We start from the raw sequence: 22,601 nt of genomic DNA on the forward strand, positions 1-22,601 counted from the left end.
GAGCATATTGTGTTGAAGTTGGTATAAGTTTTACGATAAGGAAATGCTTCATCTTTCAACACATCAGCATCAAATTATCATCAGTATCAGGACTTTAAAACGACTGAACAAATTGTGTATTTCATAAAAGAACCTATTGAAGCTTTTTTTTTTTCCTCAATAAAATGACTTCTCATAATTTTAAAGATGTTCTGGTAAGATTGCGTCTTTCTTCTGTTAATATTACAACTGTGTTCTTGTAATTGCATAAAAATTCTGGGGGACGATTAAAATAAAAGATGGTTTTTGACAAGATTTTCTGTCAATTTTTTGAAAAGAAAGTGATTTTTTTTTTAAATACTAAAATCAGATCTGATATGGGGGGGAAAATTGGAGTTTTTATTTTCTACATGACCAAAGTCACGCGTTATTGTTCCAGGTTACATGCAGTTCGTCCAGTCCGTTCCTGTCGCCGAGGTTTTGGCCACCGAGGGCAACATCCAGGTGAGCCGGTTTGACCGCAGCGGTGTGTGCAGAGGTGTGAGTGAGAACAATGATCCGATCTGTTCTCGTTGACGCAGAGCTTCTTCAGGAAGCACGCGCCGAGCGAAAAGGGCCCCTACGGCATCAGCTCCGAGGTGATGGACACCTATGTCAAGAGCTGCGGTGAGACTCTCGGCATGATTAACTTCAAATGAAACGCATAACCAGCTGAACTCGGCAGCATATCGAACAAATGTCCCTCTGCTCCTCCAGCTGGTTACTGCGTCATCACTTACATCCTGGGAGTTGGAGACAGACACCTGGACAACCTGCTGCTGACGAAAACTGGTGAGGGGGGGGGAAACGGGTATGTGAAGCCAGGCCGCCTCCACAAACCCAGGTTCAAGATTTTTTCATCCTCGCTCTCGCTCTTGCTCTTCCAGGGAAGCTCTTCCACATAGACTTTGGCTACATCCTGGGTCGAGACCCCAAGCCGCTGCCGCCGCCCATGAAGCTGAGCAAAGAGATGGTGGAGGGCATGGGGGGGACGCAGAGCGAGCAGTACCAGGAGTTCAGGAAGCAGTGCTACACCGCCTTCCTCCACCTCAGGAGGTACTAATATTTATCCCAAACTCTTGAGTGTAGACATTTGTCAGTCTTTTACTTGAACAGTCGGGTTTATTGTTGTGTTTGAGGGATTGTTATATGCTAATGTGTGTTAAAATGTGTGTTAAAAGTGTTCACTGCAGAGATTGGATCAGTTTATAAAATTCTTTCGCTTGTTTTGTCAGGTACTCCAACCTGATCCTGAATCTTTTTTCCCTCATGGTGGATGCCAATATTCCTGACATCGCTCTGGAGCCTGACAAGACTGTTAAAAAGGTGACAAAAATGCTTATTCATGTTGATCCTTCTGTAAACTTTTATTAAAAAAGTATGGAGGATGAAAAGAAGTGGGAACATTTTTTTTGTTTGTTTGTTTCTTTATTTCACTATTTATTTTTGGATGCACAGCCATGATGCATTGGCATCTTGTTTTACCGGCCTGTGGTCGGCTTGTCGCCACGCCGTGATAACTGTAACTCTGACGTGCCGCCAGGTGCAGGATAAGTTCAGACTGGACCTGTCGGACGAGGAGGCGGTTCACTACATGCAGAGCCTGATCGACGAGAGCGTGGGAGCTTTGTTTGCTGCTGTGGTCGAGCAGATACACAAATTTGCACAGGTAAGCCCACTCCGCAGCAGATGATCACCGCTTTGTGCAGCTGAGTGTTTTGTTTTGCAGATAACCATCCAAACAAATGTCAGCTTTCTTCTAAATAAGACGAGAACGCAGCCCAACTCGACCTTCGTTTCTGTCTTTTCCAGTATTGGCGCAGATGAACAATGCAGACGAAGGGCGACGTGAGGCTGACCTGGACGAAAGCTTGGCACCACAAATATGCGATCATGAAGCTCTGGCTATGGCCTGCGTGTTCACGAAGGAGGACAAGAGGAAACCCGGAGACACTGCTGGGGACAAAAAAGGCCAAGAATGCACTGCCAACCTTTGCTGAAAGACGACAAACCAAGGACATGTAAATCTTCTGTTTGCTCCTGTATATATGTTGTACAATAATTACGGAATGAATGAAACGTGAGGCCAAATAAAGAGACTGTTGCTACGACCGAGCGTGCCGAGTGTTTTCACTCGGAGCTGGTGTATATTTGCGGTTGGGGCCCAAGCGGAGCTGCTGAGCAGCGTTTATGGTACGTAACGTGTTTCTGCTGACCGGTCATGCTGTCGATGCTGGGGGTAGGAACAAGCTGAGCTCTGAGGTTTGGTGAGTCACTGACAGAGTGACTAAGCATTTCCTGTTGGAGAAGGCCAGAACTCACTGCTTTATATCAGCTAGTGAACCTTTTCCTNTCTGTCTCACTCTCTGTGTTCTGCCTCAGAGCGCTCTGATGCCGGCCAAGCTGATCTTCAAAACCGAGGACGGGGCCATGTACCCCGTCATCTTCAAACACGGAGACGACCTGAGGCAGGACCAGCTCATCCTGCAGATCATCTCGCTCATGGACAAAGTAAGAGCTCCTTGAAATACTCTCTACGGTGGTTTGCTCTCCGTTTTATTTGAATGTATCTGTAAAATAAATAACAAAGTAGCTTGGAATAAGAACTGAAACCTGTAAGGACAGGATTCTGAGACGTCATCCTCACATGTACACACATAGCACTTCTTGCCAAGCTGGTAATGAAATTTAACTGGCACTTCTTGATGATTTGCTTGTGTTTTTGTGTTCAGCTGTTAAGGAAAGAGAACTTGGACCTGAAACTGACTCCATATAAGGTTCTGGCCACCAGCACCAAACACGGTAAGCACTCATTTCCTCTTATTTCCTCTGGAGTTCAGACAAAACCAGGTTGTTTGTGTTGCAGAAGAGTTTATACACCTGGCAGCAGAATATTGAATTATAGAGCCTATAGTGGACTATTCTGATACTGGATTTAATCTAGGACTGGGAGATAAATCAATTTTGCAGATTACAGAAATGCAGATTACTCACATTTTTGTTTTTGTTTTTTTGAAGATTAAATTTTTTTTGAAAATTAGATCTTTTTTTTCCCCCACCAACCCTTTTTTTTATTATTATTATTATTATTATTCTCTGGCTTTCATAGTTCAGAGTGATGTCAGCATTCTGTTGTCTATTTGGACTTTGAAATCAGGTCAGCTCTGTCATGGAGTATTAGGGCAAGGCTACGATTTTTTTTCTTTACCAGAATAAAGCCATAAGTTTATGAAAACTCCAGCGCGAAAAATAACATCAAATTAAAATGAGGAATGTTGAGCATATTGTGTTGAAGTTGGTATAAGTTTTACGATAAGGAAATGCTTCATCTTTCAACACATCAGCATCAAATTATCATCAGTATCAGGACTTTAAAACGACTGAACAAATTAATGTGTATTTCATAAAAGAACCTATTGAAGCTTTTTTTTTTTCCTCAATAAAATGACTTCTCATAATTTTAAAGATGTTCTGGTAAGATTGCGTCTTTCTTCTGTTAATATTACAACTGTGTTCTTGTAATTGCATAAAAATTCTGGGGGACGATTAAAATAAAAGATGGTTTTTGACAAGATTTTCTGTCAATTTTTTGAAAAGAAAGTGATTTTTTTTTTAAATACTAAAATCAGATCTGATATGGGGGGGAAAATTGGAGTTTTTATTTTCTACATGACCAAAGTCACGCGTTATTGTTCCAGGTTACATGCAGTTCGTCCAGTCCGTTCCTGTCGCCGAGGTTTTGGCCACCGAGGGCAACATCCAGGTGAGCCGGTTTGACCGCAGCGGTGTGTGCAGAGGTGTGAGTGAGAACAATGATCCGATCTGTTCTCGTTGACGCAGAGCTTCTTCAGGAAGCACGCGCCGAGCGAAAAGGGCCCCTACGGCATCAGCTCCGAGGTGATGGACACCTATGTCAAGAGCTGCGGTGAGACTCTCGGCATGATTAACTTCAAATGAAACGCATAACCAGCTGAACTCGGCAGCATATCGAACAAATGTCCCTCTGCTCCTCCAGCTGGTTACTGCGTCATCACTTACATCCTGGGAGTTGGAGACAGACACCTGGACAACCTGCTGCTGACGAAAACTGGTGAGGGGGGGGGAAACGGGTATGTGAAGCCAGGCCGCCTCCACAAACCCAGGTTCAAGATTTTTTCATCCTCGCTCTCGCTCTTGCTCTTCCAGGGAAGCTCTTCCACATAGACTTTGGCTACATCCTGGGTCGAGACCCCAAGCCGCTGCCGCCGCCCATGAAGCTGAGCAAAGAGATGGTGGAGGGCATGGGGGGGACGCAGAGCGAGCAGTACCAGGAGTTCAGGAAGCAGTGCTACACCGCCTTCCTCCACCTCAGGAGGTACTAATATTTATCCCAAACTCTTGAGTGTAGACATTTGTCAGTCTTTTACTTGAACAGTCGGGTTTATTGTTGTGTTTGAGGGATTGTTATATGCTACTGTGTGTTAAAAGTGTTCACTGCAGAGATTGGATCAGTTTATAAAATTCTTTCGCTTGTTTTGTCAGGTACTCCAACCTGATCCTGAATCTTTTTTCCCTCATGGTGGATGCCAATATTCCTGACATCGCTCTGGAGCCTGACAAGACTGTTAAAAAGGTGACAAAAATGCTTATTCATGTTGATCCTTCTGTAAACTTTTATTAAAAAAGTATGGAGGATGAAAAGAAGTGGGAACATTTTTTTTGTTTGTTTGTTTCTTTATTTCACTATTTATTTTTGGATGCACAGCCATGATGCTTTGGCATCTTGTTTTACCGGCCTGTGGTCGGCTTGTCGCCACGCCGTGATAACTGTAACTCTGACGTGCCGCCAGGTGCAGGATAAGTTCAGACTGGACCTGTCGGACGAGGAGGCGGTTCACTACATGCAGAGCCTGATCGACGAGAGCGTGGGAGCTTTGTTTGCTGCTGTGGTCGAGCAGATACACAAATTTGCACAGGTAAGTCCGCTCCGCAGCAGATGATCACCGCTTTGTGCAGCTGAGTGTTTTGTTTTGCAGATAACCATCCAAAAAAATGTCAGCTTTCTTCTAAATAAGACGAGAACGCAGCCCAACTCGACCTTCGTTTCTGTCTTTTCCAGTATTGGCGCAGATGAACAATGCAGACGAAGGGCGACGTGAGGCTGACCTGGACGAAAGCTTGGCACCACAAATATGCGATCATGAAGCTCTGGCTATGGCCTGCGTGTTCACGAAGGAGGACAAGAGGAAACCCGGAGACACTGCTGGGGACAAAAAAGGCCAAGAATGCACTGCCAACCTTTGCTGAAAGACGACAAACCAAGGACATGTAAATCTTCTGTTTGCTCCTGTATATATGTTGTACAATAATTACGGAATGAATGAAACGTGAGGCCAAATAAAGAGACTGTTGCTACGACCGAGCGTGCCGAGTGTTTTCACTCGGAGCTGGTGTATATTTGCGGTTGGGGCCCAAGCGGAGCTGCTGAGCAGCGTTTATGGTACGTAACGTGTTTCTGCTGACCGGTCATGCTGTCGATGCTGGGGGTAGGAACAAGCTGAGCTCTGAGGTTTGGTGAGTCACTGACAGAGTGACTAAGCATTTCCTGTTGGAGAAGGCCAGAACTCACTGCTTTATATCAGCTAGTGAACCTTTTCCTTTTTTTTTTCCTACCTGACTGCTGTTTAACATAAAACGTCCATGACGAAGTACAGAGGTGGGCGATATTTTTAGTTGCGCGTCACTCCAGATTCTGGGAGATTTTAGTCACGTTACAGAAATCCATATATTTTTAGATTCTAAAACTTGTGTCCATGGATACATATTTGGATAAAAGTGCTGCACATATTTTTATTTGGAAATTTGGAAAATCAAAAACTGGTGTTGGGGAAAAACAACTCAAATTTTGGGAGTGTGCAAAAAGATACACATTTTCCTTTTGAATCATGAACATCAAGGTTCATTTGTGTACTTGCTAAGTCTTCAATGTTAATTTGTTACACTCAATATTTTCTCTGTTCATAGGTGAAATGGCTCTCGCTGTCCATACTGAGGCGTCTGTGATTTTGTTTCTCTTCCCTTCTTGAACTTTTTTTTAAATTGGGGTTGTTATGTTGCTTTTTGAGATCTTTTAGACCAGTGTTTCTCAACCCTGGTCCTCAAGGCACACTGTTTTAGACTATTTCATGTTTGAACAATGGGTTCATTTTGGGTGATTTCCTGATAAAATGTGTTTTTGCAAAACCATTTGTTTCAGGATTTTAGACAAAAAAAGTAAAACGGCTCCATCCTCAAAAAAAAAAAAGAAAAAAGTTACATCTCAGCAGTTTGTGTTAGATCTAAATTGATCAATATTGTACTCTCTCAGCGGTGGCACTTGACTAGCGTTCCAAGCTATTTCACTTTTAGCTAGAAAATGCCTGCTAAGCTAAATAACTACTAAAATGTTTCTGCTATAATAAACAGAAACCATAAAAAAGAAATGCAGTTCAGAACTCCTAACGAGACTAAACAGAACCTAACCCAGTTCTGGTTGCCAGTTTGAAAAGCACTGGGACATGCTAACTGCTATTAGCAGCGCTAGCTAACAGGTTTACCCGTTTGCATCTGACGAAAGGATCATGTTCACTGAGAGAAGCTGTACAGTTTAATGTGTGAAAACAATTTTTTGAGAGAGCAAGAAAAGAAAATAGACCGTTTGCAACCACAGTTTTATAATATGACCCCCATTTCGAAACAAATGTAAACTATTCTTATCTCAAACTATCAAAATGCTACCATGCTAACGCTAATTAAAAAGAGCTACGAATCGGGGCAATTTCCGTTCAGGTCGGAGCCTTCATTGCAAATTGCATGTACATCCTGCTTCTTGACGGTGAACATCTCGGCTGTTGTGTAATCAGGTGTTGATGAAACAAGCCAGCTTTTCATGCAATCATCCGGACCTTCCCGTCGAGCGGATTAATAAAACCCGATCCCACTGGCTCTGCCACGTCGGCCCCACAGGTCTCTGTGTTCAAACAATTCTGGATGGCCAAACCCACAAAGAGCCTAAATGTTCTGGAAAGAATGCAACACCAGCAAAACAGAAAACGGAGATGACGAGACGTTCTTTGTTTTCATGCAGGGGGCAACAGTGAGTCAGACGTGTCTTTAAAACAATAAATGATGGAAAAAGTCTGCTTTGTTATCTCTCTGGCTGCTAAATGTAGTGGAGGAGGGTTTAAACATGTTCATGCTTCTTGTTTTGAGATGGTCATGCTTTTGGACTTTAACTGGGTCTTGGAGAACAGAGAAAAACCACAACCAGATTTAGATTCTTCACCGAGCTGTGATTATGTACACACACAGAGAAATTGTTTTTGCCCCTGCAGTAAGTCTCCCTGTTGCTGCACTGCCAGTCACAAGAAACTGATAAATAGACCAACGCAGCTCTGATTGGTAACCATGTTTGATATGCTATGTGTAAATAAAGATTAAAATTAACTTGGGGGGGGAAAAAAAAAAAAATTGCCAGAGGTGTCTCATTAATAAACTTTAATAGAAACTAAAAACGTAAAATAGACCAAAAGGTCTCAAACTGGAACACATCATGACCTGAAACATCCGGTCAAAAAAGAAAAACAAAATTCAAGAACGACTGGGAATAAATCACCAGTCTGTTTCAGAGGCATCTCTTTAAAAATGAATTGCTTCTTAAAACTGTTTTAAAACAGCTCTGGATTAGCGCTTGCTTATTCTCTCTGGTTTAGATAATTCTTTACATTACAATGTTCTTTCAGAACTCCGTTTTGATAGAAAGTGCAACATTCAACAGCAAATTCTGCCAACATGGCATACATGTGTTTAATCATAGGCAATATGTAGCAAAAACATGGGCTTAGGTGCTTTAAATATTGGAAACAAACAAATCTTAAGTCTGAACTAAAGTAAAATCAGTGCGACGTTCATCTGGTTTATGTAAAACGAGTCATTGTTGACCGTCTCAATTAAAAGCTTTTCTGCTCATGGAGTTGTGTTTTAAATATTCATGCAGCTTCTACAGTAAAGTGAACCTAGAGTCTTGTCATTGAAACACATCAAGTAGTGAATTTACAGATGTGTTTCCTGGACCAGAACCGGGTCACGGCGTTAAAGTAAACCAAATGGTTGAAGGCCTATAGCACCCCCAGACATTGGCTTTGTTGTCCTCAGGCCACTTTGTAACTGATTTGGCAGTATAAGTGTGGGTCATTTTCCATTCTGAAGACCTACAGGTCACCAAGAAAGTCTTCATTTTGCACTCTGCGTTCCACATTACTGGAGGAATAGGGTTATGAAATGTGGAGAAGCGAACACACCTCCAAATTGTACATAGGCTGGTTCACCAAAGTGGAGAGTTTCTTCTTCTTCTTCTTCTTCTTCAAAAAAAAAGAGAGATTTACTCAGGAAGGCACTTTGTGCAGAAACCTCCTTCATCTGCATCCTTTTATCTTTCTGTCAAAGGTTTGCGCAGCAAAGATTGTCGTTTGTGCTGCTATCATTTTAAAGATGTTAATAAATGTTCCCTGAAGTCATAAAAGGTCAACAAAAACCCCTAACATTTTTCAAATCAGTGTCAGTCAACTCATCTACCTGTTCATCTAAATGTTTTGTTTGTGCTGCTTCTGCTTTGAAGAAATTAGTGAAAGTTTAAAGGTCAACAGGTCAACCAGCCAACCCACGTCACCCGAATCTAACAAAATGGGTGTCAAATGTTTGTGCTGCGTTTGTGCTGCGTTTGTGCTGGCTTTGGTTCATTTGTGCCGCTATCGTTCTAAAGATTTTGATTAAAAAAAGTCATCAGAGGTCATTAGAGGTCAACCTCCTCTCCATGCTTACAATTAATACATCTGACAACTCGGCTACGTTTGTGCAGCAAACATTTTCATTTGTGCTGCTTTTGATTTTGAAGATGGTGACGACGACTGCTGGAAACTTTTATTTATTAATATCTAAATGATAGCAGCACAAGCAAAATGTTTTACCGTTCAAACGTTTTGACACCAGTTTTGTTGGATTAGAAGACGGAAACTAGACTCAGGTAAATCCTGGTTGTGCTTTCTCCTGATGTTGGCGGTCCATGAAACTCGCTCTGTTGTAGGAAGTTTCCACAGAAAAAGCAGCTGTGGAAAACATTTCTGGCAAAGTAGGGAGACCGGGAGATCATGAGGTGTTCCTAATCCAGTGTGAAGCGAGCGTACTGAAGCGATGCGGGGGGAAAACGTTTTTAAAAGTCTCGGCGTTTCAGTTTTCATCTGACGTCTCCACATAGAAGTGGGACAAAGTGGGATTCCTTACGCCAGAGTCCAAGCCTTTTTTCTGCCTCTGTCCTCCATTGTGACAACATACCACACCCCTGCTGGGATCACGATGCACAAGTTGGCTTGAGCTTTTGTTTTCTATGTTCCAGTCAACGGAGCCGTGGTCGTCTATTAGCTCCAGGTGGATGTCACAAGGGTCACAGGGGTCACAAGGTTCGACGGGGACACAGACGGGGGGAGCCAAAGACTCCGCGTCCTGAGAAGTTGCCTAAAGCAAGAAGAAAAGCTAAGAACACAATTGTTTGTCTGCTGAACGCCGGGACGAGGTTGGAGAAAATCCTACCAGGGCCTTGGGTGGATTGTTGCGGGCCGGTCGGTCCCGTCTGAGTTTCCGCAGAAACACCAAGAGAAACAACAGAAGGAACACAAAGGACAGACTGGTTCCAAGACACAGCATCGGCAGCATCCCTGCAGACGCAAAAACAACAAAACAACAAGCAAAGCTGAGGGACTGAAGACGCATTAAACATCAGCAGGAGATCAGTTTGGCTCTTTAGGTTCAACATCTGGTTCGATCGAACTGGTTCACTGTGTGAGACCCTCTCTGGCCTCTCAGTCAGAGAGAACAAAATGCATCTCCTTCTGAAGATCCAGGCAGTTTCAGTGATTTCCTGACTCCTCCTGACCTGATCTGGAGCCAGTTTCAACACACCCTGGAGCGGATTTGGGGGAAGCAGCCATGGAGAAGGTCGGGAAGGAGAAGTTGGCCTCGGCACAGTAGTTCTGACCCGGAGACAAACCCGAGAACTCGACGACGGAAACCACTTCCTGAGTCCAAACCGTGCGGCTCTGTTACACACAAACAAGAAAACGGACCTGCATCAAAAGTTGTGCAAGTTTTGAGACCTTTTGCATCAAGTAAAGGGTGTATGTATGTTGGTTTTTTTTTTTTTTAACGAATGCATTACTGAAAGTATAAGCTGATTAATACGTTGTTTTTACGGTATCAGATGGTTTTGGATTTTCTACATCAGATGTGTCAAAATTCATTTTCATTCATGACAAGATCACGAATGTCCTCAAAGGGCCACCCGTGACAGAACGTATTGATTTTTATTTATTTTTTTACATTATTATTATTCAACCAGCTACATCTAATAATAATAATAATACTAATGATAATATAATCTTCATTTAACAAAATATATATTTTTTAATTTGCACTTTGACAGTTTGTCGCTGGTGTCAGACCTGGTTGTCTGAGCGGTTGAGCTCATTGAACACGGTGACGGTGGTCCAGGGGTCTATTAGCGTCGAGATGGGACAACACACGTCACGAGAGCACCCCCTGCTGGTAGCGCAGGGGAACTGCACCTTCACAGACAGGCTGTCGTTGTTCCAAGAGACGGAGACGGACGGAGGGCTGAAGGCTGCGGGCGGAAAAGAGAGAGCAGGAACACACCTCAAAACAGCTAGAAAAATGAAACATTTCATATTGTATTTTTTGGCTTGAGTTTACAACAGCAGGGATAAACCACTGACTGAAGTCGCTGTAGTCAAACTTGTGTGGCTTAATCCAAACAATGGAGCTGGGGCTGAGGTGGACTCCAAGGCGAATCATGTTGTAGAGCTCAAAGTTAGAAAAGACCTGGGAGACGTCGCAGCTCCGGGAGGAGATCCAAACGCACCACGGGACGTCCTGCCACGGATCCCTGCAGCGCACAAACATAACAAGTCAGATGCATAATAACAGCTTTTCCTCTTCTGCTGCTCCCTCCTCTGGCTTTACTTTTTCCAAAGGTTTTTCAATAGAAGAATGGAGGTCTCAAGAGTCAGCAGCTGAAATAGGGGCTTTATAAATATTATGTGTATGGAGAAAAAAGAAAAACACTTATGAAAGTGAAATTATTGATAACTCTTCATATTATCAGATTTTAGCTAAGCAAAATTTAAAAAAAAATGTAGATATAAAGTCTTTGTAGTGCTCAACGGACAAATAGTTAGTTAGCTTTGCCATGTCAGCCGGAATAAAATCTAAATTTAACAGATTTGATAACTTGCAAAAGTATTAACAACCGTCAAACATGGTCACATCTCGTCATGTTAAGACCACAAATTTATTTATTTTTTCTGAAAATGATCTTTGACCAAAACAAAATAGCACGTAACTCCAAAAAGAAAGAAACATAACAGCAAACGTGTAGAAGAATTTATCTTAGTCTCTTCTTAAGCTGGTTCAAAGTTGATGGAAAGATGGATGCAGCAAATATTGAAGAAAAGCTGACAGAGGCTCCAAAAGCATACACCCGACCCCAGGTTATAGGTTTGGTATATTTAGAAGTCATACTAATGTGTTTAAATAGCCCAGTCAAAGTTCACTCCAATGGAAAACTTGCGTAAGAGATTTGAAAATGTAGATTTAAAGAAGTTCTCTGTGCAACCTGATTGACTTTGAGTTATTCTGCAGAGGAGAACGAGTTTTATCCGAGGTTTATACATATCCAATAAATGCACACCACATATTTTGCAAAGAAAAAAAAAAAAACCAAACATCTGTAACATAAATACTAATTAGTTTTGGAAGGCCTTCACTTCCCTTCTTGTGTCATTTACTTTTAAAAAAAAAAAAAAAATCGCACCTACACCACCATTGGAGTTTAATACAAGTTTTATACAACCAAGTGTAAAAATTCTGACATTTTCTGCCAATATTTGAAATGTTTGGAGTAGCTGCTACCAAGAGTACATATTTATGCAGAGTAACTGAGTCAGGAGTCGATTTTCTGGCCTCCCCACCCACACACACACACACAGGGATTAGGACTTACCCCTGAGTCTTTGTCTGCACGGTGTAGGTGATATTAGGACTGGCATGGGGACAATCCCACCGCAGGAGGCAACCTAAGTCCAGCGATTCCACAGCGGTGTAGCAGACTAACCCAGTCGACCCTGAGAGGTTCGCACGAAACGCAGACACAGAAATAGCCCAGTCACACAGGTGCTCACTGACCCCTTAAGTCCAACTGTCACAACTTCAAACTGCACCAACATGCTGCACGTGCCACAAAATGTAACATGATGCAACATTTGACAAAAATGCCAAAAAGAAAAAAAAAAAAAAAGGAACCATCGTTCAGCAAGGGAGGGAGGGGAGCATTTAATGAAGATGTTAAAGTTTAATCAGCATCGAAATGCGTAATTTACTCAGAGTCATCCCCAGACATCTTCAGGACTCACCTGCGATGAGTTGGACAGTCATCACAGACAGCACAAATTCAAATCCACGCCGTGGGAAACGCTGCGGCCTCATGGCCTCTGCGCCACCTCTGAGCCGAGGAAACACGAGGCTGTGATGAGCTCAAACGACGCGCAGCTCGGAGAATCGGAGGTCAGCGACTCCCTTTGAAATGGGACCGGTGAAGAAGAGCCATGGAGGAGGCAGGAGAAGTGGCTGTGGGAGAGACTGGAAGGTGGACGGGGTGGAGGAGAGGGATAAGGACTCAATTAAAGGCGGGTTGATTTTGTAAGAGAGGGCAGGCTGAGTGATCCACTTAGAGGGCAAGGTGAGAAAAGAAACCATGAATGGGAGCGCTATGAGCTACAGTCTGTGTAGTACACTTGGTTTAATGTGTCTGTGAACAGCCAATTCATTTTCAAGTTCTGGATTGAATTATCTGACATAGGAATCAATAAGAGAAAAGGAAATAACTCGTTTTGTCATTTAAATGAAGTATTGAGATAATTTCCTAAATTTCTGGTGCAAATCACCAGCTTGATGTGCGTTTTGTGCATAAAATAAAGTATTTATGACGGTTTTCTCATGTCACTTAAAGACCCTTTATAGCTTGTACCATTAAAAAAGAAAAAAAAAGTGAACAATTTGGGTATTTAAGACACTTCATCTTTTCTGACACTTTACTAAACTGTCAGTTTGTTGCTTGGTTGTGAATCACATCAGTCATATTTTAGGAAAAAAAAACTAAACTTTTCCTTTGATCTGAATTGTATGTTGAATATTTCCAAATACAAGTTTTCTGGTCTGTAAATTGCTTTAAGAATTAATGCCGGTAATAATTCTAATAAGATTTTTTTTCTAAAATGCTCATTTTTACATACAGAGAGTAGAACTGGGCTACATTTAATGTTTAACTCAAAGCTTCTAGAAGTTTCCTCTTTTTTTAAAAATACAAAACAATAAGTTTCTGTTCCCCCCCCCCCAACCAGAAACTTAATACACCAACAAGATGCTAATATAATAAAAACACTGAAGGTCTAATACGTCTTCCTCATTTTAAAAATATTTTGCTAATGTGTGAATGATTTAGTTATAAATGTTTTAATTTGTCAAATAGTTGTTAGCAAAACAGACTAAATGCCAATGTGCTGAATATTGATAAAAAGATATTAAAGTTAATTTATTCACCAAATGTAGTACGTTAAGCTAAAATAAGCTAATCTTTATTTTAACTTTTCTCAGTCAGCTGGTGTCTTAAAACATGTCACTAGCAGAAATCTAACTCAAAATTACCAACATGCATTACATTTAAACAACAAAGTTAATGGTAAAAAAAAAAAATTACCAAGCTCTAAACTAGCAGAGAAACATAAAAAATAAATTACATGCATGTAAATAAAACTCAACACCGCTACAAGCCATACACATTACATTTAAACACAGTTAAAACTGTAAAGCTGTTTTTTTCTGAAGGTATTTAGAAGATTATTCCCAATATCAATATTTGTGGAAAGAAGTCAGTGGAGAAGGCAACAGAAAACAGCTAAAACATCAGTACAGTCCATCTTTTTATTCAATGCCATTTTAAATAATAAGAATCTGTACATCTCTTAAGCAGGTCTTTGACCATTCATTCCCAAATATAATGATAAACAGTTTCCTTATTAACAGTAATACAGTTGAAGTGATGCAGGCAACCAAAAGGGCCAACAACAAAAACAGTCTGAACAGTGTACAGCATACTCGTCCTCACACACACACACAGTCTCACACACTCGCATACCAACAAACACTCCCCAGAAATGATCTGTACACCTCTTGATAATTAAATGCATGAAAACAAAACTGCCTGCTCTTTCAGAAGCAGCACCAAACATCAAAAATAATTATCATTGCAACAGTATTAATACTAAGCTTAACATTCCTCATTTCAGCATCATCAGTCTCATCCGGCATAATAGTCGTTAAGATCTGTACATTTTACAGGATCTCGCTGCCACAAACTGGAGCGCTCGCATGCTGACAAAGAGTCCGATCAGTCACATCACAGGCTGACATCAGGTGTTGGGACGCCCTGAGTCCAGCAGAGGGCGCCCACCAGCAAAGTCTCACAGCGTTTCCTGGAGAGAAAGTCGTTTCTTTTAAGTCTGGACAGTATTTTAATGAACTCATGCAGACACACAAACGCCTGTGCAACAACAACAAAAAAAAAAGAAAACAAAAGATGTGTCTGGAAAATAAGTATTGCTGCATTAAAATCTGTGCAAATTTTAAGAAGACCCGCTTGATTCCCAGGGAAGAGCTTTGCATTTGGTGTTGACGGTTCAGGATTTATGTTTGAGCTCCTGGCAGGGTCAGCCCTGGATCCAGGCTGGCGTTGGTGGTGTTGGGGGAGGGCGGCAGGCCCTTGGGTCCCGGACAGAGGAGCCCGTGCGACGCCGCGTGGTCCCCATTCAAGTTCTTGTAGGGGTTTCGGCGAGGCGGGGCCCTCAGACACACCGAGGGGAAACGGAGTCCGGCCAGGCAGCAGCCGGGACAGGAGATGACCTCCTCCTGGTCCAAAGAGTGTCCGCTGCCGGAGCCAAAGGGGGACGAGCCGGCCGGGTCGACGGGCGGGGAGTGGTAGCCGTTGTTATTGGCAGTGGGAGTGTCCATGGGAGCGCCCCAGTCGAGCGGCCGGCTCACGATCACGTTCTGGTTGTCCAGATTGGAGAGGGGTGGCAGACTGGGAGGCCCGTTGGAGATGGCCGACCGCCAGCCGTTTGTCATGGAAGATGTGGAGGGATTAAAGGGAGTCGAGGAGTGAGAGGGAAGAGGGCGCTTGGAGTAAAGGGGTGACGAAATGTCCTGCGTGTCTGGGGAGACGGTGCAGTCCATGGGCTCCTCCTCCATGTCCTGCTCCTCCTGGTCCGCCAGATTCAGTGACATCAGTTCAACCGGAAGACCCGAATCACCCGTCAGAGAAAGAGCCGCCTCCCCTCCCAACAAACTGTCCTCCTCGCTCCCTCCGCCGTTCACATTGTCGACCTCAAACGTCGACTCCTCCTCCGCCAGGACGGAGTTGGGCGCACACACCATGTGCGGCGGAGGCGTACACGGCAACGAGTGGCACCGCCTGTGCCGCCGGGGCACGTCGACCACCTCACCGTCGGGCGTGGGAACGTCGTCGCAGTCTGGCGGAGGGGGCAGGGTGAAGGTCAGGGAGATGACCGACTTGCTGGGCGTGTCGAAAAGCTTGATTTTCCCTCCTTTGAGGTCCTCCCGCTGCGAGAAGGGGTTCACCCGGGCGGAGGGCGCCAAGGCGACGCAGGGGAGCTCGTCCGGAGGGTGCAGCATGTCGGACTTGCTGCGAGAGAGACGCGGGTCGGACGTGTCACAGAGGGACGGCCTTCGCAAAGGCCCAACGGCTGGAGAAGGGATTGTACAGAGAAAAGCCTGATTAAATACAGGAAAACATCAGATTATTGTCACGCGGCGCCCAAACGTCGCCTCACTTTTCACTGGAAGTTCGCCTCTCTGCTCTCTCTCGGCTCGTTTCTTCTTCTCCAGTTCGGCTACGATTTGGGAGAAAGACGGACGGAGTCTCGCCGACATCTGAGAACGACACACGGACACGGATGATTAAGTAAGACAACAAACTGAGACTCTTCTCATTGTAGTTATATTCCCTAGTGTCAATTTTCCTTATTAAATAAAAGCAAATAAATCACATTAATTTCATGTTTTTTGTCCAAATACAACAATCCCATAAAACCATCCTTGTCCATAACTTGCATTTATATGAAAGTTACATCAAGTCCAGCTCTAACGCTTCCTTCAGCTTCCCCTACAGTCATAGCAGGAGATATGCAGATATAATACAGACAGCAGAATGTGAAGCAGCCATATTAGAGATGGAGCACATGTGTGTATCTAATGAGCGTTTCATACATTGCAGCAAGCGATGGCCAAATCCAGGAAGTAAGGTGGACAGTCTCCAACCATCTGCTGAAAGGCCTCGACGTCCAGCCCAAAGTCCTGAAGGAAAACACACAAAAGAAAATATTCTAAATGGCTTTCTAAAAAGATCCACTGTGGTTATCGTCCAATTTCTCTAAATTTTAATTTCTGTCAGATAATGGCTTCAGCCACTATACCGAGTGGAGAAATATTCTTATCATAGCCCCACAGGAGTTGAAATAAAGTACTGAAACACTTGCAGCCAGAAATGTAGGCAATTTCTGCAGCTGCGTATGAATAACAGGCTGACAAACACACCAGCTGTACAGATACTGAGAAAAAGCCACAGATGAAATTTATAATAAAAGTCTTAATTTAAAGCCAATTTCTGAAATTTGTTCAGAGATAACGGAAAACTGTCAATTTGACTTACGACCACAAAAATTGAACTTACTTGCATCACTACCAAAGCATCTGTCCATGTCATCAAGAAAGTAAAGCAATGTATGCATATCAATGTATGCAACAATAATTCAGAGAAATTTATGAAATTTTACAGTATTTGATTGTTTTTGAATTGTGCAATTTCCAGTGAGCGCAACGGATCGTGTGTGTGTGTGTGTGTGTGTGTGTGTGTGTGTGGTTTTGCTGTTTTTCCTGTTTAAACACCATATTCAAAACCAAGTCCAAATATTTATGTGGTCAGAGGCCACACAAACTGTTGGGTCAAGCCAAGTTGATGCTGCGTGCGGCACAAACACTCGCTTCAGTTTGAGGCCTTTATCAGTATTTGAATTCTCAGTCGAGATAGGAAAGCCAGCTTCCCGTTTGTCCAAGATAACAACCAGAGAGAAGATGACGAAACGATAAAGCCGTGACTTCGCTTGAAGCGGCTCCAGTCATTATGACACCGCATTAAGATTTCTGCCGATCTCGGCATCCTCTGCGTTATGGACGCAGCCATGTTTGTGTTCAGGCTTCAATGTTTTTCCTCATGAAGACAGGTCTGGTTCAAACAGGATGTGGATGCGACGCGCAGCGCAGTGGGGTTAAGCCGCTCGGCTCCGTCATGGAAAGCGGAACCGGTACCTCAGTGCGTGGCAGGATATCTGGGTCGGCCTGTATCCTCGCGATGATCTCACACAAGATGATCCCGTACGCAAACACATCCACCTGCAGCGACACCATGAAATTATTTATCAAGAAAAAATGAGGACAAAGAAACAATAATTATCCATTCCTCTAATTTCTTAGCAATACAATATATTTTTTGTGCAAAGTTGGTATGTTTTTACAGATATGCAAATTCATAGATTAATAGCAGCTAAGAGTATATCTGCATTTAATATACATAAAAAGGGTCAACATTTAACGGCAGTGTTGAGTGGGAATTTCCACCAAGCGCTACAATTACAAATGAGTAAATATTACAATTGCATAACCTGTCTGTTTGCTCTCTCAACAATAAAATGATTTACACATTTATTGCTTTACCTCGCTGCATAGTTCCATGGTTTATTCAACCAGCTGTTTTTTAAAATTTATTTATTTTTTATTACACCCACAGTCGACATTGAGCTCAGGGAACAATCTTCAGCTTAAAGAGTGAAGGAGGTCACTCCTCTTCAGTACCTTTTCATTGTATACTTCTCCTCTGAGCACCTCTGGGGCCATCCAGTAGGGGGAGCCAACAACTGCCAAACGCTCCTGGACTTCCTCCTCACTGCAGAAAGAAGAAGAAAGATGCTTAAACGGGAGCTTTCAGATGCTAACTTTCGGCTAAAAGTATTAATATAAAACTCGAATGTACAAAGAGGGCTTAAAATTGAGTTACAACAAACAACAAAAGCTTTAAACAAGGGAAAATAAATACAAGCTAAGACCAAGTTGGGCTGAAATTAAAATGAGAATCGGAATGAAGCTTTAACTTTCAGAGTCTTTGATTAACCGAGCCTGGAGCTATAAAGGTAAAGTTTCAACTTTTTTTATATGATGACTTAGTGCTTTTCTTTTCAGTTCATCTTTGGTTTTGACCGTCCACCACTCAAAAAAAAAAAAAAAGTTTTTCCAGTTTTTCAACCTGCAGCCAACATTTACCGTTTATAATTGCGCAAAATTTGCAAAGGAAGATGAAGAGTGAAAACAATGCAGTTAGGAGAACTACGGGAACACAATGTTCACCTGAATTCAGTTGAAACGTTGATAACCTGTGGGATTTTCTAGCCGTTGTGATGCTAACTACTGTTAGCAATACAAAGAGATAACCTGTGTAAACAAACTATTCACAATAGTCTCAGTTCTGTTTTTCATGTCAGCCAAAAAGTTTTACGTCTTGGTCTCGTTTGGCCAATAATACTAAGAGGTTTGTGGTTTAAACTTATAAACAACGAACAAGTTTAGGCGCGACAAATACAAGGCACAGCGCAGCCAACAATGTACTTGGACTAAAAAACAACAACAAGCATCATCTAGATGTCAATTTACTGCGTGTGGCAGGAACATCTACCACATTTGGACTGAAATGTATAATTATGTGTCTGTATTTGTTTGTTTTATTTGTTTGTTTCAAGAGACATGCTTCGGGTGAAAACATTTTACCGTCTCATGCGGGAAACGACAGATAAAATTAGATATTTACTTGCACTGTATAAAAAAAAGTTTCTCATCGACATTAAATTAAAACCAACTCTGCTGTAGGTCAGAGTTGGTTTTGTTTTGTGTTTTTCATGCGCCCAATATGAAAGATATTTTTCAGATTTGTTAACGTACATAATTTAGACTCGACTTTTAAACTGTACAACTTTAGCTTGTTGACATTTTTGGCCCTTTCCTCCCAGTAACTGGGTCAAGTGCGCCGCCATTAGCTCAAGTATTGTAAATTAATAATGAGAAATATAGAAAAGCTTGGCAACTGTTTAAAGACAATTTTAGTATATGCAAACATTTCCTTCTAAAAGTAAAACAAGAAATGAATGCACAAAACTATTGAATTTAATCAAATTGGACGTTGATTGATTTCTGTGGAAGAAACAAAAACGATTCAAAATTAATATACTAATTTGCAGGAACAAGCATAACGCAGAATCTTCCATATCCTTTACAATGAGCATCAAGACCAGAAGTAGAGGAATCAACTTCAGATTTGTTGGAAAGCATCAACTAGAATAAACTGCGGTACTTGCAAGGCAAAGTAAGCAGCAAGTAAATAAATAAAACGCATAAAAACACTCAATCTGATTAACACAGAGCCAAGGCAAGAGAGGTTTTCTGAGGTCACTGTTTATGCGTTTGCCTGCGCTTCTCCTGCGTCTAAGAAACCACAATATTTTCAGTTATGTTGAGATATTGTGCAACTTTAGCAGAAAAAAAAAGAAGGAAGGAACTGAAGAATGTTCAAGAGGGACGATGTGATTGTGCGCACGCACACACACACACACACACACACACACCCTCCTGCAGGCAGCTACTTCCTCCCCGTTTCTATTTCCATCTGCCACGGCGGGTTATGATGCAGCAGAAAATCCAAAACAAAAGCCGAGACGGTCATGGCTCCCGGTGTAAACACCATTTGGAGAAGTGGACTGGCACAAACGAGAACGCGCAGAAGACAGAGGGAAACCGACTTGACCGACACGAGTTGGAGTAAAAACAAAACAAAAAAAAAAAGACCAGAGGGACAGCGAGCGGGGGAGGAGGGGGGGGAGAGACTGGAATAGTTTGACCATATTTGGAGCTTTCCTAACCCCCCCTCCTCCTCGACAGACTCCTCAATCATCTCCGTTGCTTCCCTCATTCTTTCTCCACTCCATGCCGTTTTGCAGACGAACAACACAAACACGACGTCTGCTCTGTTGGTGTGCGTCGCTGCAGGAAGCAAATGTGTTTGAGTAAAAACGAAAAGCAAACACGACCTCGGGGATGACAGCCGCACAATCCACCAGCTGCCGTTTAAAAAAAAAAAAAAGAATGGAGGCACAAGTATGCAAAAGTAAATAGTGGCCGTTTCAGGAGGAGAAAGAGAGGGAGAGATGTCGCATTTGGGAAATATCAGGCCTCGTTTTCAGTTTCCCTCCTGCTCACATTTTACTAGGTGATGCACACAGAAAGCATTTAAAGCGAGAAAGCTACGAGCGGGCCCCCGGCCGTGGCGTGCACTTGTGTAAACATGAACGGTGGCTCGGCTGAAGCAGAGGGAGCGGAAGCAGAGCGCACTATGAGGAAGGCGAGTCAGGCTGCAGGGCGAGGCGTCTCCGACTCTGCAGAGCTAAAAAGGAGGAAAGGACACAACTCTGCAGGCAGAAGCTTGAAAAAAAATCCTCTCTAAAATAAAATATCTGGCTACATTGAACATCTAAGAATTTATTAAACTGACGTGTGCTTGTTTAAGAATTAACTGCTTTTTAAAAGCTGATATTTTTAATCAAAATTTGACTATCCAACCTTAAAACCATTACATTATGCACGGATTTCTGATTTTCCTGGTTCATGAGTCCAAAACGGCCAAGATGTTCAGCTCTGCAGCAGCAGCTGCTCCATTGGCAGAAGACTCAAAAGTTGGATGTGAAACCTCCAATCTGGAGACGGTTTAAAGGTCAGTTCTGCTTCTTTTAGGGTCAAGAGTTTTACCATTACAAGCTACAGTTTTCAGCTGAAGCAAAAGAACATTTTCTGTAATGCGATTAAGAGATTAATTTATACAAAAAATCTTAAATATGCAAACTGATGGGCAGTTTTTATCTTTTGTGGTAAAATGGGAGCACAATAAGTATTATCACAGCTTTGATTATTTACAATCCAAGATGACGACCATGATGATGGTGAGGGAGCAATTATTAGGATGCCAAAGGGAAAGGAGACGGCAATGAGAAAGATGAGAAAGACGAGGACGACCAGAACGTGGATTAAGGACTTCAATGTGACGACTGCGTAGAGGAAAATGGTAAGATGAGAATTACTGTGAGAACGACTAGGACGACGACGGCGCTGATTTTCTACCGGGCCGATCAAAGAATTGAAGGTGAAGTTGTGGAGAATATTCTGCGCCGTTTTGCCAACGGCAGCGGAGGAAGTGAACAAGGCCACCGTGTTGACCACGGAATTAACAGCCGCCTCGTTTGGATCGGTGCTTCTCTCTTCGCACCGTAGGATGTGATCGTCTCGTGATCGGAAGGTTGTAGGTTCGATTTCGGCTTCCGTCATGTTGATGTCCAAGGCTCTTAACCCCAAGTTGCCTACCGATCAAGTTGCATCGATGCATAAATGCGAGTACCAATGGGTGAATGTGACTCTAGTGTAAAATGGTAAAAATGATTGGAAAAGCTCAGTCCATTTACAATTTGTTTACGGCTCAGAACATTTCCGGCACATTACATGCACCACGGACAAATGTTAGCGATTTAGTAAAGTCCAAAATCACAACAGAGTCTCCAGGAAGGAATCGTTTCGAAAGAACGAAGGAAATGGCGGAGGATAAGAGGTCATACCAGGCTATCATGACTAAAGATAAATAAGGGACAATGACGGCAATGCTGACCAAGGGTCAGGCACCAGGTAGGATTATGAAGAGCGTGATGAAGACTACGCTGAGAACGACTCCTACGGCTATGAGGAAAACAGCAATGTTTCCTCTGACAAAAAAATTAATTTCAGCATCAGATACCCTGAAAGTAACTCATGGATGTTTTCCTAGGACTAGAACTGCAGCTTCTCGTGTCCATGACCGTCATTTCTGCAGCTGCACAGCTTCACTCGCTCAACACCAGATCCAACTTTGGATTTAGTGCTTCCTTTCCGGGGCTTAAACGTAATCGCTTCTACATATGATCTCAGAAATATGCAAATGTGCCAGTAATTTTCTAAAACGGTGACTTTACACAAACCAGGGGAACACTTGCTCTCATTCCAACGCTTATGATTGCAGCCAAAGAGATTTATTTTACAAGCAGCATTTTGAAAGGGCGACTTTCCTGAAGCATTTTTCCACATTGTGGTAATTCTGGTTGCTAAGAAGAATCTGATCTCAAACCAATTCTGGAGGCATGAAGTCACCAAGAGAGAAAAAACCTAAACAAAATAAAACTTCTGTTTTTTGTCAAACAGTGCAGAACGACTATAAATTACACGCGCCGCACAAATGTGATTAAATGCAG

General features: G+C 42.6%; 4 protein-coding genes across 5 annotated transcripts in view; 2 read left to right on the forward strand and 2 right to left on the reverse strand.

Annotated features, from left to right (window-relative positions):
- The window catches only part of pik3c3 (phosphatidylinositol 3-kinase, catalytic subunit type 3), an 18,941-nt gene extending 13,526 nt beyond the window's left edge, over nucleotides 1-5,415 (forward strand). For both annotated transcript variants that reach the window (XM_016677206.1, XM_007563636.2), the window contains 9 exons: nucleotides 2,401-2,529; nucleotides 2,751-2,820; nucleotides 3,717-3,781; nucleotides 3,859-3,943; nucleotides 4,034-4,108; nucleotides 4,204-4,372; nucleotides 4,540-4,630; nucleotides 4,848-4,973; nucleotides 5,117-5,415. In XM_016677206.1, coding sequence (XP_016532692.1) covers nucleotides 2,401-2,529; nucleotides 2,751-2,820; nucleotides 3,717-3,781; nucleotides 3,859-3,943; nucleotides 4,034-4,108; nucleotides 4,204-4,372; nucleotides 4,540-4,630; nucleotides 4,848-4,973; nucleotides 5,117-5,131 — 825 coding nt within the window. In that variant the 3' untranslated portion in view covers nucleotides 5,132-5,415. The remainder of the gene's footprint in view (nucleotides 1-2,400; nucleotides 2,530-2,750; nucleotides 2,821-3,716; nucleotides 3,782-3,858; nucleotides 3,944-4,033; nucleotides 4,109-4,203; nucleotides 4,373-4,539; nucleotides 4,631-4,847; nucleotides 4,974-5,116) is intronic.
- Nucleotides 377-2,129, forward strand: LOC107837537 (phosphatidylinositol 3-kinase catalytic subunit type 3-like). The gene is made up of 7 exons (XM_016677207.1): nucleotides 377-483; nucleotides 561-645; nucleotides 736-810; nucleotides 906-1,074; nucleotides 1,254-1,344; nucleotides 1,562-1,687; nucleotides 1,831-2,129. The coding sequence occupies exons 1-7, from the start codon at nucleotides 424-426 to the stop codon at nucleotides 1,843-1,845; spliced, it is 621 nt and encodes a 206-aa protein (XP_016532693.1). The 5' UTR covers nucleotides 377-423; the 3' UTR covers nucleotides 1,846-2,129.
- A 2,105-nt stretch (nucleotides 5,416-7,520) lies between the features above and the next one.
- On the reverse strand, nucleotides 7,521-12,949 carry LOC103146007 (uncharacterized). Its single transcript, XM_007563707.2, has 7 exons — nucleotides 12,516-12,949; nucleotides 12,107-12,227; nucleotides 10,821-10,990; nucleotides 10,530-10,708; nucleotides 9,965-10,127; nucleotides 9,622-9,746; nucleotides 7,521-9,546 (listed from the first exon to the last, which is right to left on the reverse strand). The coding sequence occupies exons 1-7, from the start codon at nucleotides 12,586-12,588 to the stop codon at nucleotides 9,262-9,264; spliced, it is 1,116 nt and encodes a 371-aa protein (XP_007563769.2). The 5' UTR covers nucleotides 12,589-12,949; the 3' UTR covers nucleotides 7,521-9,261.
- A 1,119-nt stretch (nucleotides 12,950-14,068) lies between these two features.
- The window catches only part of tesk1b (testis associated actin remodelling kinase 1b), a 28,234-nt gene continuing 19,701 nt past the window's right edge, over nucleotides 14,069-22,601 (reverse strand). The window contains exons 7-11 of the mRNA XM_007563638.2: nucleotides 18,085-18,175; nucleotides 17,542-17,625; nucleotides 16,444-16,530; nucleotides 16,008-16,107; nucleotides 14,069-15,920 (exon numbers count right to left, since the gene is read on the reverse strand). Coding sequence (XP_007563700.1) covers nucleotides 14,845-15,920; nucleotides 16,008-16,107; nucleotides 16,444-16,530; nucleotides 17,542-17,625; nucleotides 18,085-18,175 — 1,438 coding nt within the window. The 3' untranslated portion in view covers nucleotides 14,069-14,844. The remainder of the gene's footprint in view (nucleotides 15,921-16,007; nucleotides 16,108-16,443; nucleotides 16,531-17,541; nucleotides 17,626-18,084; nucleotides 18,176-22,601) is intronic.

Source organism: Poecilia formosa, unplaced genomic scaffold (assembly GCF_000485575.1).
Source record: "Poecilia formosa unplaced genomic scaffold, Poecilia_formosa-5.1.2 Scaffold149, whole genome shotgun sequence".
Taxonomy (NCBI): domain Eukaryota; kingdom Metazoa; phylum Chordata; class Actinopteri; order Cyprinodontiformes; family Poeciliidae; genus Poecilia; species Poecilia formosa.